This window comes from Rhinatrema bivittatum, chromosome 4 (assembly GCF_901001135.1).
Source record: "Rhinatrema bivittatum chromosome 4, aRhiBiv1.1, whole genome shotgun sequence".
NCBI classification, from domain to species: Eukaryota; Metazoa; Chordata; class Amphibia; order Gymnophiona; family Rhinatrematidae; genus Rhinatrema; species Rhinatrema bivittatum.
The window spans coordinates 110,694,183-110,711,939 of NC_042618.1; the positions used below are offsets into that span (position 1 = coordinate 110,694,183).

Below are 17,757 nucleotides of genomic sequence, written 5' to 3' on the forward strand. Positions count from 1 at the left end.
TATATTTTTAATTAACTCCCAACGAAATTGCTAAAAGCATTTAAGTTGAACAATATACACAGAACAACAAGTCAAATACCTTGATTAGGTAAAAAACAGGAAAAAATATTTATTTAGTGCAGGAGGTATGACTATAGATAGTATCCAAAATAAAAAGAGACAATAAAAACAAAATTTTTCCTTTTGTATTTTCTAAAATAATCTTATAGTTTAGGATCTAAAATTTAAAAAAACTGGATGTTTGTTCATTCATATACAATATAATTTCTTTCTTAGGCTTGGAAAAAATAAGAACCATTAAAAACAAATAATTTAATATACGTACGTCATTACAGCTGCAATTCTAGATACTAAAAATAAAACCATAAGCTTTCTTTTGCATAAAGCAGTGCAGAAGATTAGTTTTCACAATAGCTGCATAGAATTATTAAAATAATCTGTCTTAATAGCTAGTGAAGACTACATTTACTAAAACAGGAAATTCAATAATTTAGTAATAGAAAAGTAGGCGAAGCATAAATCTATAAATGTAAAATAGGTAGATTCAGGGGAAGTGTGTGACAACAAGGTATGAGGATTAGGTATGATTGGACTGCTAGGAAGTACTATGGAATTTACATATCTTAAATCTTGTACAAATCTCCTCTTATATGAATGAGGTTTTTAATATTGGCAAAAATGGAAAATTACATGGAATAACTGCTTCAGGTGGTAATTAATTACTGGTTGAATATCTTCTATAGCCTTAAATTTCAGGTCAAAGAGTGGCTTCCAATGCAACCTCTTTGTGGATTTGACTGGTGTGTGTATACTGAATCAATTTGTGAATGGCCAACATCATTATTACCTACAGCCCATAAGAACTCAGGAATATTTGAAAAATCAAAATCCATTTCTGCATTTTGCATAAAGCCTATGGCAGCAGTTTCAGGAAAAACAAAAGTTTCACAAGCAAAAATCTGTTGTGTTTAGAGCAGTCTGCATATCACATAAACTCTGTTCTGGTAGAGAGATGGGAAAAAAAACAGTAGGTGTGCAAAATATAGTGCCATGCATAATAAATCACGTCTTAAATTCTTATGAAAAGATACTGAAAGCAGAAGAGCATGCGATGTATGCAAGGGACCAAATTGCACTGGTATGATTTCTGATATATGTATAAGAGCTCTGACAGTCCACAAATTCCTGTGTGTTATAGGGCATGGTCCCTGCATTGGGAGTATACTCGGGAGCAGTAGTTGAAAGATACTAATGAGGTAGAGATTGAAGTGGGACATACATTGGACATAAGACAATTTTTGTACAAATGTCCTGGTTTGCGATAGTAAAAACAAATGGTTTCCTTTTTTTATTCCTAGAGGATCCTCCCATTCCTCCATTTGTTCTCCCTCCTCAATCCACTTCTACCTTTTGTTCAAAGTTTCCTCGATTCTTTTCTAAAATTAGGCAAGGAATTTTTAATTTCCACTAAATCATTTTGTGGCCATGGCACATACACTTGCTGTGCATAATTAGTGTCTGGATAGGTACTGGGTACTGTCTGCAAAGGGTAGTTTCCAGTTCCTTTTTTTCACTGGACTTTTAGACCTCAAATCATAAGATTTTTTATAATAGCCTTCTGAATAATCAATGCAGCATTTAAGCTAGGCTTCTGGACCATTCTCTTCTAATAGCCCACTGATACATTCAATTCCTTTCTCATACCTTCTAAAACTGTTTTGTTTTCTTTTTTCAAAGAATCTTTAATTCTAGCATTAATAGAAATCTGATTTCACATTTCAGCTTCTTTCATCCAAAGCGAAAAAAATGCTCTGTTTTTGATTAATTTTATTTTTCTGTGCTTCTAATTTCTCTTTTTAATATAACAATTTTTCCATATTAAATGTCCCCTCTAATGGAAACTGTCATTTCCAATTATCTTTTAGTCGAGCCATGCCATTTTACATTGACTTTGTTATTCCCCTCATGTTATTTGTAAACCGATCTGATATGAATTTCTTTCATGAAGGTCGGTATATAAAAATGTTAAATAAATAAATAAATAAATACATTTTATCCAATTGCTGGTGACTAGACAAACAATTTACCTCTGTGCTATGTGGAGAGCTCTTTGAAAATATACTCCCCCATGTTTTAAAAGTTAAAACATCACGTGTCAGTTTCGTATCACATACATACATTTATTTATAACCCATTCTAATCAGTAGAAATTCATTTGCTCAATATCTTCTCCTCTACTGCCCTCTACTGTCCATCTTTAAAATCACCACTTGAGATTTTACAGCAAATTGCCTTCTACCAAAACTTCTGTACTGTCACTGTACACATGATTGTAAATCACATTTATAATCAGCTCTCAGAAAGACTTAATACTTTCATCATTAATATTCCTAGCAGCTTCTAGGAATAAAATCAGTGTACGTTTTGATTGCACATCAGGAAGACTCGATACGCCCTTCGTGAATTTATTTCCTCTCTCACTCGAGAGGAACATAAAACAAAAAGCTGGCTTATTTTGGTGCCCCCTAGCACCATAGCAATCAACAACAAAGGGCCAGAGTCTCCATACTCCTCTCCCACCAACGCAACACAAACTGGTCTGGCATTTGCTCTTAAACCACCAACCTTTCACCCTTTTGACATTTTATTAGCCTATCTAAACTGTCAAACGGAAATGTAGATAAGACAGTATGAGAAGTAGGCACAGGGAGAGAAAAAAAATAACCAGCATGAGATAAGTTATCTGAAAAAAAAAAATACTTACACCGAGATGAGACCAGAGAAAGAGCTCCAAAAATTGGAGTTTAAAGTGGGTTTCAGGCACACAACTTTGTTTCCCTTTTTCTTAGAGGAGAAAGAAATGATATGTAACACTTCATCTTTCATTATATTTATTAGAGAGAAAATATCTACATGGCTGTGGCACAGTTGCTCCATTCATCTGATCTGCCCCTTAGACCCCGGGGCTCATCTCTAATATATTTTGTTAACAGGGCATATAACTAATCAGTGCTTCATTCCCTGATGACAAGCATTCTTACATCACATCATTATTCTTATTGACACATAATTGGTTCAATCACAGACCTAATTTAGGGTCTGCTGCCAATCATTTATGTTCCCATTGTAACCAAGATTTAAAACTAAAACACCCCTTTTTTATACATACTAGGTATCATCAATTATAACATGCTAGGTGTTCGTTGCAAAGTCTGATGCAATATTGCGCAATCCTTCTTTCAAGTCAGCACATAGCCCTCTCTATATTTTGATTACAAGATGTAATCAAAATATAGAGAGGGAGACCTGAATATTCATGTAGACCGTGACCCCCTTTCCCCTTCTTGTGAAGCTATTTTGACAGCTATGACAGCGCTTGGTTTCAAACAAAACGTCTCAGAACCCACGCACAAAGCTGGGCATACACTCGACCTCATCTTTACCAATTCCTTAATCCAAACTGACCAACCCAGCTGCACACCCATCCCTGGTCAGACCACTTCCGAATAGACACACGATGCACAATCAAAGACACCCCCCCCCCTTCGCAACCCAAAAAAACAATAACATTTCACAAACAAGGCAAGACTGACGACATCCTTGAGGCCCTTTCAAAAGAACTCCCCAACATAGACCTCACTGACGCGAACACAGCCATATCTTCATGGTTTCAAATCACCACAAACATAGCAGATAGACTCTGCCCATCCCACACCAAAGAAATCAAAACAAACAAAAATAATAAGAAACCATGGTACACAAATGAACTTAAAACCATGAAACTCGACCTTCGCAAAATTGAAAAATCCTGGCGGAGAAATCAAATCCCCACCACCCTAGCACAGTTTTGCACCCTTCTACACACCTACCAAAAAGCCACCGAAAAAGCAAAGAAAGACTTCTATGCCACAAGAATACATCAGTTCCAGTTCAACCCACAGGCCCTCTTCCAATACGTAGCCAGCCTTATCACATCACCGGACAGACATAACCCTGACAACGACGAAACAAAATGTGAAAAATTAGTATCATACTTCCACACTAAGGTACAGACCATTATGGCACGTTTCTCACCTCACCCCAATCTTCCAAACATAACAACACCCAACAATACTCCGACTGACCACTCCGATCCTGACACACAATTGCATCCATACACACAAACCTCAAACACCACCCTCTCAAATTTCGAAAACACATCTGCACTAGAAATTGAAACCACTATCAAAAAAATCAGACCCGCCTATCATCCTTCAGATAATCTGCCCACCAAAACACTACTTACAAACCCCACTTCAATTTCCAAACACATCGCAAACGTACTGAATAAATCTATCACACTGGGCCAGGTCCCAACTGAACTTAAGCAAGCCATTATAAAACCTATTCTCAAAAAACCAGACTTAGACACCACTGATCCAGCTAACTATCGCCCAGTGTCAAACCTCCCATTCCTCTCCAAAATACTTGAAAAAATAATTAATAGACAACTTACAGACTATATAGAAGACCACAATATCCTCTCATCATCCCAGTTTGGTTTCCGTAAGCACCATAGCACAGAAACCCTACTTATCTCCCTCTCGGAAACCATACTCAAAGCCCTGGACAAAGGACAATCCCACATACTCGCACTACTAGATATATCGGTGGCATTCGACACAGTTAATCACAACATACTCATTAAACGCCTCAAGGAAATTGGCATCTCGGACACTGCCCTTCTCTGGTTCCAGTCTTACCTACATGACAGGAGCTATAGGGTAAAAATCGGTCGCAATGAATCCAAACCAGTCAGGCTATCACAAGGAGTACCACAAGGCTCATCCCTCTCCTCAACCCTTTTTAATATCTACCTCATACCCCTTTGCCTACTGCTCTCCAAACTGGGCTTCCAGCACTTATATATGCAGATGACGTGCAGATACTCATACCTATAACCGACTCTATCCCTAACGCAATGAAGATTTGGAACTCTGCTTTGTCTGAAATAAACAAATTACTCACTGACAACTTTCTGGCACTCAACACCAACAAAACCGAACTACTCATCCTCTCTCCCCCCAACATTCCCACACTCAGCCTTTCTTCCCCCTCACCACCTTGCTGCCCTCCCACCCAATTTGTACACAGCCTAGGCATATGGATAGACAACCACTTTAACCTCAAAAAATTCATATCTACCACTATATTTATTTTATTTATTTATTTATTGTTTTTGTTATACCGAGTTTCATGATAGGCATCACATCAACCCGGTTTACAAATAACAAGGAGTGTAAAGCATAACGTAACGTAAAAAACAATATTTTCAATAAGAACCTATAAAGAGCGGAATTTATAGGTTCAATAAGAACCTATAAAGAGCGGATTCTTCAAACTCCACACCTTGAAGAGAATCAAACCACTATTACACACTTCTGACTTCCGAACAGTACTGCAGGCCATGATCCTATCCAAACTGGACTACTGCAACGCTATCCTCATAGGCCTTCCAAAAAATACCCTTCAACCGTTACAGCTCCTACAAAATGCCGCCGCCCGCATTCTCACAAATACTCACCGTCATGACCACATCACCCCAGTTCTTCAATCCCTACACTGGCTTCCAGTAACCTCCAGGATAATCTATAAATCCCTCACCCTCATACACAAAGCCATTCACAACCAAAACATGCACTGGTTCCCCGAACATCTCCATCTCCACAACCCAACCAGACCAACTAGAAAGCAGCACCAAGCCAAACTCCCGACACCCTCCCCCAAAGTCATCAAACATGCCACGATCAGAGAAAGATCATTCATCATAGCAGGCACTTCCCACTGGAACAAAATGCCACCCCACCTACGCCAGGAACCTTGCCATAAAAAATTCAAACAGAATCTTAAAACCTGGCTCTTCAAACTAGCATACCCCAACTAACCGATTACTCACAAAGATACATACCCAACCCTCACGCCCCTCCCGACTGACACGCTTCTATCGAACTTAACAACCTCAGACCCCCCCCTCGTCCCCACCTCCTCCTGTTCCCCTTCCTCCCACCCTCTCACCCCCTCCACCATCCCTCTACCTTTCACTCATCCCTTATATCCTGTCACCTTGTTAATAGTTAAAAAAAAAAAAAAAACCTCTTTCCTCTACTCTCCTTAAGAGTTAATTATGTAACCACCTGTCTCAAGTTGACTTAGTTTTCTTACTGTTTGCATTACATTAAATTATTGTAAAGCTTGTTGCTATGTTACGTTACATTGTGAACCGGGGTGATGTTTTTAACGTGCCCCGGTATATAAAAAATCTTTAAATAAATAAATAAATAAATCGGCTAAATCTAAAATCTTTTATTAATCAAACCACGAAGGACTGCTTTTATAAATTACACGTCTTAAAAAGAATCAAACCACTTTTCCATTTCCACGATTACAGAACAGTTTTGCAATCAATAATCTTCTCTAAGTTAGATTATTGCAATTCTATTCTATTAGGTCTCCCGTCTTCTCATACTAAACCTCTTCAGATGGTTCAGAACACGGCGGCCAGAATTTTGACAAACACAAGAAGAAGAGACCACATATCTCCGATTCTCAAAGACTTACATTGGCTGCCAGTGCACTATAGAATCTTATATAAATCCATTACTACCATCTACAAAGCATTCCATCAACTCTCTCCGCTTAACCTCCAAATCCCATTTAAAAAACATACCTCCATCAGACCTATCAGAGAGTCCTACAGAGACTCATTACAGGTGCCTCCTGCAAAAACCTTTAACCAGAGGACTCTCAGAGACAGGGCTTTCTCTACAGCAGGACCTACCTTGTGGAATTCTATCCCACCAGAACTGAGACAGGAACCTTGCCTCCCCACTTTCAGAAAAAGACTTAAAACCTGGCTATTCTTGAAAGCCTTTCCAGACACCAACTGAACCCACTCTCAACTCAAGCAACTAAGAACTCCCGTCAGGGTAATCAACAACCTTTGACAACTCAATAATGTTTTTTTAATGAGGCAGGTTTTATTTACCTTGGTTTTATTTACCTTGGTCATTCTTTTGTTATCTCAGTGTTAATCTCTCTTTTGCCTTCTCTTCATTCCAAGTTGCATTTTATCCCTGTTTTATTGTAACTGCTACCTTATTCTTCTATAACATGTTAATGTTTTTAAGTTATTAAGTATTTATTCTGTTGTCACACCTTGTTATTTGTAAACCGGCATGATGCGACTCCCATCGCGAATGCCGGTATATAAGAAATTTAAATAAATAAATAAATAAATAAAATAAATAAATGTGCAAACAAAATCTAATAGTACATTCACTTCTTGAGATAACAGCAACTCAAACTCTAACAAAACTCTACAAAATCTAAAAATATATATTTTTTTTCTTTTTTAAATATCCACTGTGCTCTCCATATAGTCAAAAAAAACAAGATAGAAACTGATCCAGTATGGCAGAAATGCAAACAAAGGAAGAGTAGATCGGTGACAGAAATTTTATTGAGCAATCAGCAGAATGCAATACCCGACTTAGGCTGAGTTTCACCCATCAACAAGGGCTGCTTCCGGGACCATAATAGTCCAAGCTGTATATAGAACGAATGACAAGTCAAATTGCAGGTAAGATCAAGGGATTCAAGGCACAACTCTGTGGCTCAACAGCAAAGCATAAAGTTAAAGCACCTTGAATCCCTAAGAGAGAGCCATTGATTTTATCTGTGATTTGACTGATTTGTTCTATATACAGCTTGGACTATTATATTCCCTGAAGCAGCCCTTGTTGATGGGTGAAACTCGTGCCGAGTCGAGCATTGTATTCTACTGATTGTTCAATAAAATTTCTCTTTGACACTGATCTACTCTTTGATTTTATTCCGCCATATAGTCAATCCATCAAATATAGAGATCTTTAAGAACCCAGGAAAAGGTTTTGGTTTTTTTTTACTGAAATTCCACAGTTTGTGTAAGGGGAAAGAGTAAGTCAGGGAATCAAAGGTACTACGAAGTGTGAGTGAGAGGATCAGAGGGACTATGAGATGTGAGTGAAATGATCAGATTAGGGGCAGTCTGTGAGTGAAATGATCGGAGGAGGTGGAGAAAGGGCCCTGACTTCTACAATCTGGAGTATGGATACACAAACAAAAGGGAAAAGCACAGGACTACTTCTGTGGTCAAGTCCATAAGCAAAGCACTTTCAGCAACATGTCTGAATTTTCAAGAAAGCTCATCACCCAGTAAAAAATATTACTAGCTGAAGTTTTTATGGGTATCATAAGGTTTGGGGATAACTGCACAGAGTGACAGTTACTACCCTTAAGAGAAATATGGGAGTAAGCTGCACAGAGTGGCAGTTACTACCATAAGCTTGCTGGGCAGACTGGCTGGACCATTTGGCCTTTTTTCTGCCATCATTTCTATATGTTTCTATATGTATTGAGTGGTAGGAGGAGGGCGAGAGAAGAGATTGAGTGAGGATAGCATATGATGTTGATCCCTTTCTTTCACACTCAAGGAGGCAATGAGCAGGCCATGCTTATGAACTCCAAGCCCCACACTCTTGTCGAAGGAAACTGAGGATAGCAAACAGTGCACATTAGTCTGCTCCCACCCATCAAAGTAGGGGTGAACCAGCTGATTCTGACTTCAAGAGGAAGTCTGTACTTTACTGGCCAAGGAAGGAAAGGAGGAGATTTACTGGAGAGGTTCATTTTCCAGGAAGAAGAGGGGCTTGAAGATCACCAGGGATAGGGGGTTAGACTTAGGGGCTTTAGGACCATTGGGTGGAGGGGGGAACAAGGACAATTGGGGAACTTATGGGTGAGGCTGGAGATGGAGGGTCAGGATCACCAGGACAAAGAAGAGGGAGGGGTTTAGAGAAAGATCCCCATTCTCTTTATCTGCCTTATCCTCTTTACCCCAGTGATCCTGTATCCCCAACCTCCAGCTGTTCCTTGCCTACCAGTGCCCATGGAGCATGTTAAAAGTGTAAAGAGTGTGTTTGGGTATGTATGTGAGAGAGAGTTCACTTCCAGACCTGTTCCAGCCCTTTTACAAAGATTGCACCTGGCCCTGCCAGTCTCACCCCCTTCCACAGTTCCACTCCCTTTTTGTCTACAAATTAAATCCTGGTGCATATCGGGTTTTTGCCTCCCATCACATAACAGTTCTTTTGGATTGCCTTACCCCCCAAATGCATGACAGTGTACTTCTTAGCATTGAATCTGAGCTGCTCAACCTTTGACCACTTGAGCTTTCTTAGGTCACTTTTCGTTCTCTCTGCTCCTTCAAATGTGTCCACTCTATTGCAGATCTTAGTGTCATCCACAAAAAAAAAACTACCTTGTAATCCCTCTGCAATATTGCTCACAAAGATATTGGAACCGGTCCCAGAACTGATCCTTTGAGAAATTCCTTATCACTCTCCTCTCTTCAGAGTATGTTCCATTTATCACTACTCGTTTATGTCAATCAGCCACTTTGTAATCCATTCTACCATCTTGGGGACCCACTCCCAGGCTTCTCATTTTATTTATTTGCCTCCCTTGCAAGACTGTATCAAAAGCCTTGCTAAAATCCAAGAAAACCATATTGAGTGCTCTTCCTTGGTACAATTCTCTAGTCATCCAATCAAAAAAAATCAATCGATTTGTTTGACAAGACCTTCCTCTGGAAAAACCATGTTGCCTCAGATCCTGTAGCCCATTGGATTGCAGATAGTTCATTATCCTTTAACAATCTCTCCATTAATTTTCCCACCCCTGCGGTAAGGCTAACCAGCCCATTGTTTCTAGCCCTGCTACCACTTTCGTGAAGCAAGACCTCAGCTGCTCTTCTCCAATTCTGCAGCACTAATCCAGTCTACAAGGATCTTTGAACAGGTCCTTCAGCAGACCCGCCAGTGCTCATCGAAGCTCCCTTAGTATCCTGGGATGTATGTCATCCGGCCCCAGGGCCTTGTCCACTTTCTGTTATACTAGTTCCACCCAAATACTCTCTTCTGTAAATGGGAATGGGTCTAACCCAGTGGTTTCCAACCCTGTCCTGGGAAAGCCTGTCAGGGTTTCAGGATATCCACAATGAATATGCATGAGAGAGAATTTGCGTGCCCTACCTCCATAACATGCAAATTTTCTCTCATGCATATTCATTGTGGATATCCTGAAAACCTGACTGGCTGGGGGGCCCCCAGGACAGGGTTGGGAACCACTGGTCTCTAACCCATTCTTGTCCATACATTTGCCAACCAGCAATGGTCCTTCTCCAATGTCATCTTTAGTGAACACTGACCACAGAACTTAAGTATGTGTTTAATATTTCTACTATTTCTTCATCTTTCTCCACACCTTGCTCCTTGACTTCTTTCAGTCTTATAATACCACCTCTGGCCTTCCTCCTTTCTCTGATATATCTTAAAAATGCTTTGGCACCATGTTTTACCTCTTTGGTGAACCTTTCTTCCACTCAGGCTTTCACTATTCTGATTTCTTTCCTCCTTCCGATTCTCCAGCTAATCTTCCCTGGGTTTCTCTTTTTGACTCCCTTTGTACTTTTTGAATGCTAATGTTTTGTCCTATGTCCTTAGAGAACCATATTTTCCCTTTTATTTTACTTTTATGTACTTTTTTTTTTACCTACAGTTTTTGTTACCTGTGTTATAGCTTCTTTTAATTTGGCTCACTATTGTTCCACTTCACCCATCTTCTCCCATCCTTCTAGCTCCTCTTCGAGGTACATTGTCATTTTACCAAAGTCTGAATTTTTGAAATCCAGGCGTTTGATCTTCATGTGACTTCCCTCCGTCTTGGCAGTTATATCAAACAATACTCTCTGATGATCACTGGTGTCCAGGTGGGCCCCTATCCAGATATTAGAGATACTGTCTCTATTTGTGAGCACCAGATCCAGTATTGCTCCTCTCCTTGTGGGTTCCATCACCATTTGTCTGAGCAGAGCGCCTTGAAGGGCTTTCACAATCTCTCTACTTCTTACAGATTCTGCAGCAGGGACACGCCAATCCACATCAGTCAGATTAAAATATCCAATGAGCAACACTTCTCCCTTCTTACCCTTTTTTTTTTTTTTTTACAGCCCACACGCTTATTATTTTCCTCATACCCCTTGCATTTTAGTTGCTTGGATATTGTTTTTAACATATGGAGCTTCTACTCCCCCATTTCTGTCATCTTTTTCCTTTCTGAACAAATTATAGCCTTCCATGGCTGCATCCCATTCATGAGACTTTCTAAACCATGTGTCCGTAATAGCAATAATATCCAAGTCTGCCTCCACCATTAGGGCTTGCAGATCTGGATTTTTATTGCTCAGACTAGAGAATTTGTGCCCCTAGCTTTCCAGCTTTTCTCACTTTTACTGCTACTCTTCCTGGTTGCTTTTTCTGCCCTTTTGTTTAAAAGCGGAATATTGAGCTGATTTTTGTTATTCTCCACCTACTTCCTGTATATGTCAGGGGCGACATTCCAAGTTCCTTCTGCCTCCCCTGTCCTTATGACATATGATTTGAATTTCTCACTTAGGATCCTTTTTCCTGCCATGGACAGATGGAGGCCATCTTTACTGTTTAGGCCCCAGCCCCCAATATATTCAAAACCACCTTCCTTATACCAGATTTTGAGCCATGTGTTAAAGGTGTCTAGGTTAGCCTTTCCTGTCCCTTTTTGCATTTATAATTAGACATCAGAACAAGTGTGATACTGCCATTAAGATAACCTGAGCTGGTCAATATGAATTCATTCACTATTGCACTGATCTAGTTTATTGGAAGGAATGTGCACTTAAAAAAAAAGGTTCGTTTTTATCCTGAAATTGAATCATTGTGCTTTTATTGACTATCATTAATCCTGTTGGCATATTTTGCCAGTTCTCCTCCTTATTTGTGCTGCCTCTTTTCAGGTCTTCTGCTTCTCTTCCCCATTAGGTTCAGACTGACCCCTCAGGTCTGTACATCGCTACCAGCTGCTCTGACAAGAATCTTTCCATCTTTGATTTCTATTCCGGCGAGTGCATTGCCACCATGTTTGGACACTCTGGTAGGTGTTAGAAACATGCAACTCAGTGCTAAAAGACTTGGAAGACTCTAAATAAGGAATATCTGTTTTGCATCAAAAGAATTGACTGTCAGAAAGCAGCAGTTTTCTCTTGGTGTGTCTTAAACATATGGTAACACGGGCAAGTACATAATGCTTTGAGTAAAAAAAAGTATTCATGTATCTGCTTCACTTCATTTTTGGAATACAAATTTGAATTATGCTTGTTGCATTTATAATTAGACATCAGAACAAGTGTAGTGCTGCCATTAAGATAACTAGGGCAAACCAATGTGTATTCATTCACTATAGCACTGATTCAGTTTTATTGGCAGGAATGTGGACTTTAAAAAAAAATGTTAATTTTTATTTGAAATTGAATACATACAATCAGAAATGTTTACTATAACTGCAGGGGTATGATTTATAGTGGAAAAATGATGGGCATGCTTTTTGTTTTTTTCTGTAGAGATTGTAACTGGCATGAAGTTCAGTAATGACTGTAAGCATCTGATTTCCGTATCGGGAGACAGGTAAGAAAGATAATGGCCAGATGTTTCACTGAAAATAAGGTAGGTCCAGGAGGCGAAGAAAAGAAAGTAAGACCAGTCACCTTAGTTGTAGGGATTCCTTTATTTGATATACAGCTCAAATTAAAAAATTAAAATTAGCCTGACTCAGGCCGAGTTTTGCCCAACCATAGGGCTGCAAAATCATAATGAAATTTAAAATGTTAATAAATATTAAGTATACAGAAATCATAATTAGTTATTTAACATTTTACAGCAACAAAATATAAATAGCATTGGTTAATAAATATTAGGTATAGCATAAAGAAAAGAGAGTAAATGAACACATGTATAAATAACGTTTAGCTTAAACAACTCCAAGTATTATTCAATTAATATAACACATGGCAAAACAGATATTTGATTTAGCACAGAGATATACCATTTATTTTTATTTAAAATTGTTTATATACAGCCTTTTCAATTAAAAATTGATCAAAACGGTTTATATTCATCACATACATAATATAAACATAAAATAACCAAGTCCATGAAATCAGATAAAAACATACATAAAATAACAGCAATCAAAGACTTCATAAATAAACATATTTAAAAGAACAGTAAAAAATAAAAGTAAAACTACTAGGTCTTTCTCAATTCAAAGAACGAGAAACTGAATGAGAGTATTTAAGTACAAATAAATATTAGGTGTGTTCTGCTAAGTGAATATTAAATGCTATTTGAAAAAGGTAAGTTTTTAGAGTTTTCTTAAATTCCTTGGTATTTGAGATTTGTCGGAGATAATTTGGTAAGTTGTTCCAGATTTATGGTCCCGCTACTGAAAAAGCATAAAACGATTCGATTCAAAGAAAAGGATGGATCAAGGGAGAGGGAGAAAAAAAGAAAAAAAAAAAATATATATATAATGTATAAACATAGTAAGATAAATGATACCTTCTAGAAACAGTGGTTCTGGATAAGCACAGGATATGAATTATCAAAAATCCACCCAATGTTAATTGTAGTATGTGGAGTTGCTACTGCTTGTGCGCTTAATATATGGACAGCCTCGTTATCCTGAAATGTATTTGAAAACCGCTATATTGTCAACTCTTATAGAATGTAATTTATATTTGAATATTTTATTTATTTTTCATGGATTTGTTTTACCTTAGAACGCCACTAGTTGGTTCAGGAATGAAGCTACGACATCGAGCATTTCAGAAAATGAATTTCGTATTGCTGCCGTTAAAAGATATGTAAGCCTAATTACATACCTCAAAAAATAGTGCTTAAAATAACTACAAATAATATTTTTCATATCAGGCTTGTATCTAAACTCGGGCGAGCTCTTCTTAAATCAACTAACAGCATAGCTTCCTGTTAGTAATAAGCACACATTAGTTTTACTTTTCAGCGATAGTTAATAGAAAACGCCAATCAAAATAGTTTAGAACACATTATAGGAATATAAGAAATTATCATATGTAACGAAGAAAAGATGCACGAACAAAAAATGAAATATTAAAAGCAAGTATATATCTTTCTCATTGCTTTTTTTTTTTTAGTTATAGCCCTTCAATTGACAGAGTTCAGAGAGGATTAACGGCAAATACAGGCGCAAATATAAAAAATAATAAATGAGAAAATCAATGCTAGATGGACTATTGACATCATTTGCTACATAAGAGCAAAGTTATTGACATCTATGGTAAACATTAGTAAAATTGAGTGTCTCAGATTAACATATTTTTGTTCGTTACAATGATAATTTCTTATATTCCTATAACATGTTCTAAATTATAATAGTTGACAATATAGCGGTTTTCAAATACATTTCAGGATAACGAGGCTGTCCATATATAAAGTGCACAAGCAGTAGCAACGCCACTAATACTACAATTAACATTGGGTGGATTTTTGATAATTGATATCCTGTGCTTATCCAGAACCACTGTTTCTTGAAGGTATCATTTATCTTACTATGTTTATACATTACATATTTTTTTCTTTCTTTTTTCTCCCTCTCCCTTGATCCATCCTTTCCTTTGAATCAAATTGTTTTATGATATATATCTGTGCCACATCAAATATCTGTGTTGCCATGTTTTATAAATATTAATTGAATAATACTTGGAGTTTAGTTTAAACTTTATTTATGCATATGTTTATTTACTCTTTTTTCTTTATGCTATACCCAATATTTATTAACCAATGTTATTTATTTATATTTTGTTGGTGTAAAAGTTTAAATAATTAATGATTATGTATTCTGTATTTTTTATATTCATTAACATTTTCTATTTTCATTATGTATTTTACAGCCCCTGACGCAGTCTTATGGTTGGGTGAAACTCTGCCTGAGTCGGGCTATTTCTAAATTTTTAATTTTTTAATTTGACCTGTATATCAAATAAAGGAATCCCTACAACTAAGGTGACCAGTCTTACTTTCTTTTCTTTACCAGATGTTTCACTGTCCATTGCTGCAATCTCTCTCCTGCTCTCTCTACCTCTGGCCACTGGAGAAATTTGCAATTAAACCTTTCTCTAAAGACAATCAGGATAGCAGTCCTCACATTTGGATGGTGATATTGGAGCATGGCTCAGAGGTTTGACTTCATAGCTTATGGAAAGTTTGAATATGCCACTCCCTTTACATCCTATACAGTGCTTCTCAGTTTCATCTTTTCTGTAATGCTGGCAGGTCACACCTCTGATTCTCTTGAGGTGGGATTTCTTCCCTCTTTAGTCTGCAGGATCTGTTTTTCATGGGACCCTGTGACTGTACATTCCTGAACATACCCAGATCAGTCCAGACCAATGGGTTGTGCATTCCTACCAGCAGATGGAGTCAGAGAACATAGAACTTTGAGCACTGCTACTTAAGGAGAGCGCCACCTGCAGCCCCTCAGTATTTCTCTGACTCCAGCAGATGTTAGAGTACCAAACCTGCAGTCAGTCAGTTAAAAAAAAAAAAAAAAAGGTTAGGGAAAGGTTTTTTTTCCTAGGATAGTCTAGTTTGTAATTAGTTCTGTAGCTTCCTGAGGTGTTGGGCACCTTCGAGGGCCATCCCTCAGTTGAAGCCGGGCGTCCAGGGGTTGGATATCCCTGCCTGTGTCTCGCTCGCAACGCTGCCAGTGTCTTGATATCAGTTACATTTTTTCCCTAACTATAGAATTGTTTGATTTTACCTTGTTGATTTTTTGTCCAGTGCCTCTGAAAGAGATGAAGGCCAGTGGATTTGTAAGTGCTCCCTTGTACAAAATGATCATGTATATCATGTAGCCACACGATAAATGTGTTCTTTGCATGGAGGCCAACTATGACCTCTTGGGCTGGTCTATGACATCTTTCCCAGCTGGAGCTCATGGAGAAGCTCTTTAGGAGACTTAAACATGGCCTATCAGCATTGGAGGCATAGACATTGAGGGACCCAGGAGCTTCACAAACTGCTGGAAGTATATCAAAATCTGGAGGGCATCGATTCCCCTTGACTTAGAGACCGTCCTGAAGAGAGAATGGTGTTAAGTTTGTCTATTTGCAAATGATACTAAGATGTGTAACAAGTGGAGACACCTGAAGGAGTAGAGAGAATGAAAAATGATTTAAGAAAGCTTGAAGAGTATTTGAGATTTGGCAGATGGGATTCAGTGCCGAGAAATTCAGAGTCATGCATCTGAGGTACAGTAATTCAAAAGAGCTATATGTAATGGGGGGATGAAAGACCAATGTGCACAGCCTGGGAGAGGGACCTTTGGGTGATAGTGTCTGGCGATCTGAAGGCAGTGAAGCAATGTGAAAAGGCAATAGCTAAAGCAATAAGAATGCTGGGCTGCTTAGAGAGAGGAATAACCTGCAGGAAATAGGAGGCGATAATGCCCTTATACAGGTCTTGGTGAGGCCTCACCTGGAGTACTGTGTTCAGTTCTGGAGACCGTACCTCAAAAAGGATAGAGACAGGACAGAGGTGGTCCAGAGAAGGGCGACCAAAATGGTGTGGGGTCTGTATCAGAAGATTGATGAAGAGAGTCTGAAAGATCTAAATATGTATACCCTGGAAGAGAGGAGGTGCAGGAGAGAGATACCTTTAAATACCTGAAAGGTTTTAATGATGCATGAACTTCAAGTCTTTTCTGTTCGAAAGGAAACTGTAGAACTAGGGGGTCATGAAATAAAACTCCAAGGGGGGATGACTCAGAACCAACATCAGGAAATATTTCTTCACAGAGAGGGTGGTAGATGCCTGGAATGCCCTTCTGGAACAGATGGTGAGGACGAAAACAGTAAACGAATTCAAAAGGACATGGGATAAACACTGCGAATCCCTAAAGACTAGATGTTGAACATGAAGAAAAGGGTGCATGGGGATAACCTGCATGAAGCGACAATTATTACCCTTAACAGAAGGCATAGCGATTACTACTATTAACCTGTTAGCCTTGATTCTTTTGATGTAATTGCACTATTGCTCTCCACTTTGGTGGGGGCAAAAAGGGGAATTAGATTCAGACAACAACTAATGCTGAGCCCCGACGTTTACGGTCTGAGATACTGATATGCAGACATTAGGGGAAAAAACACCAGACTGCTTCTATGGCCAAGTCCAAAAGCAAAACATATTCATGCAGCGCTGTCTGTATTATCCAGATTGCTGCTCACCCTGTAAAAATGTTGCTAGCAGTAATTTTGTTATGGGTTTGATAGTCGCTTGATTTTGATTGCAAATATTACTACCCTTAACATAAGGCTTGGGGGTAACCTGCACCAAGCAGCAGTGACTACCCTTAACAAAACATAGGGGTTAACATGCATGGAGCGGCAGTTACTAACATAAGAAACTTGCTGGGCAGCTTGGATGGAAATTTTGGTCTTTTTTTTCTACCATCATTACTATATTAACAATGGGGGGACATTCATGAGATTAAGGTGAGAAGCAATACCTTTAAAATTTCTCTTTCCCTGTACGTTCCAGGATCAGTCCAGACACCTGGGTTGTGACTCCGCACCAGCAGATGGAGACAGAGTAAAACTTGTCGGGCATCCCTACATATATAGTAAGGCGCCACCCACAGCTCGTCAGTCTTTCTCTGTCTCCAGCAGATGGGGCAGGTCCACCCACAGTCTCTGGTGATCCTGGTTAGCTAGTCAGGAGAGTTGGTTTTAAAAAAAAGGAAAGGGAAATTATTTCCAAGGAAATTGAG

At 38.6% G+C, this 17,757-nt stretch overlaps 1 protein-coding gene across 1 annotated transcript in view; it reads left to right on the top strand.

The window, feature by feature from the left end:
* Nucleotides 1-17,757, top strand: part of MAPKBP1 (mitogen-activated protein kinase binding protein 1) — a 408,115-nt gene that overhangs the window by 312,335 nt on the left and 78,023 nt on the right. The window contains exons 18-19 of the mRNA XM_029597450.1: nt 11,934-12,045; nt 12,512-12,575. Coding sequence (XP_029453310.1) covers nt 11,934-12,045; nt 12,512-12,575 — 176 coding nt within the window. The remainder of the gene's footprint in view (nt 1-11,933; nt 12,046-12,511; nt 12,576-17,757) is intronic.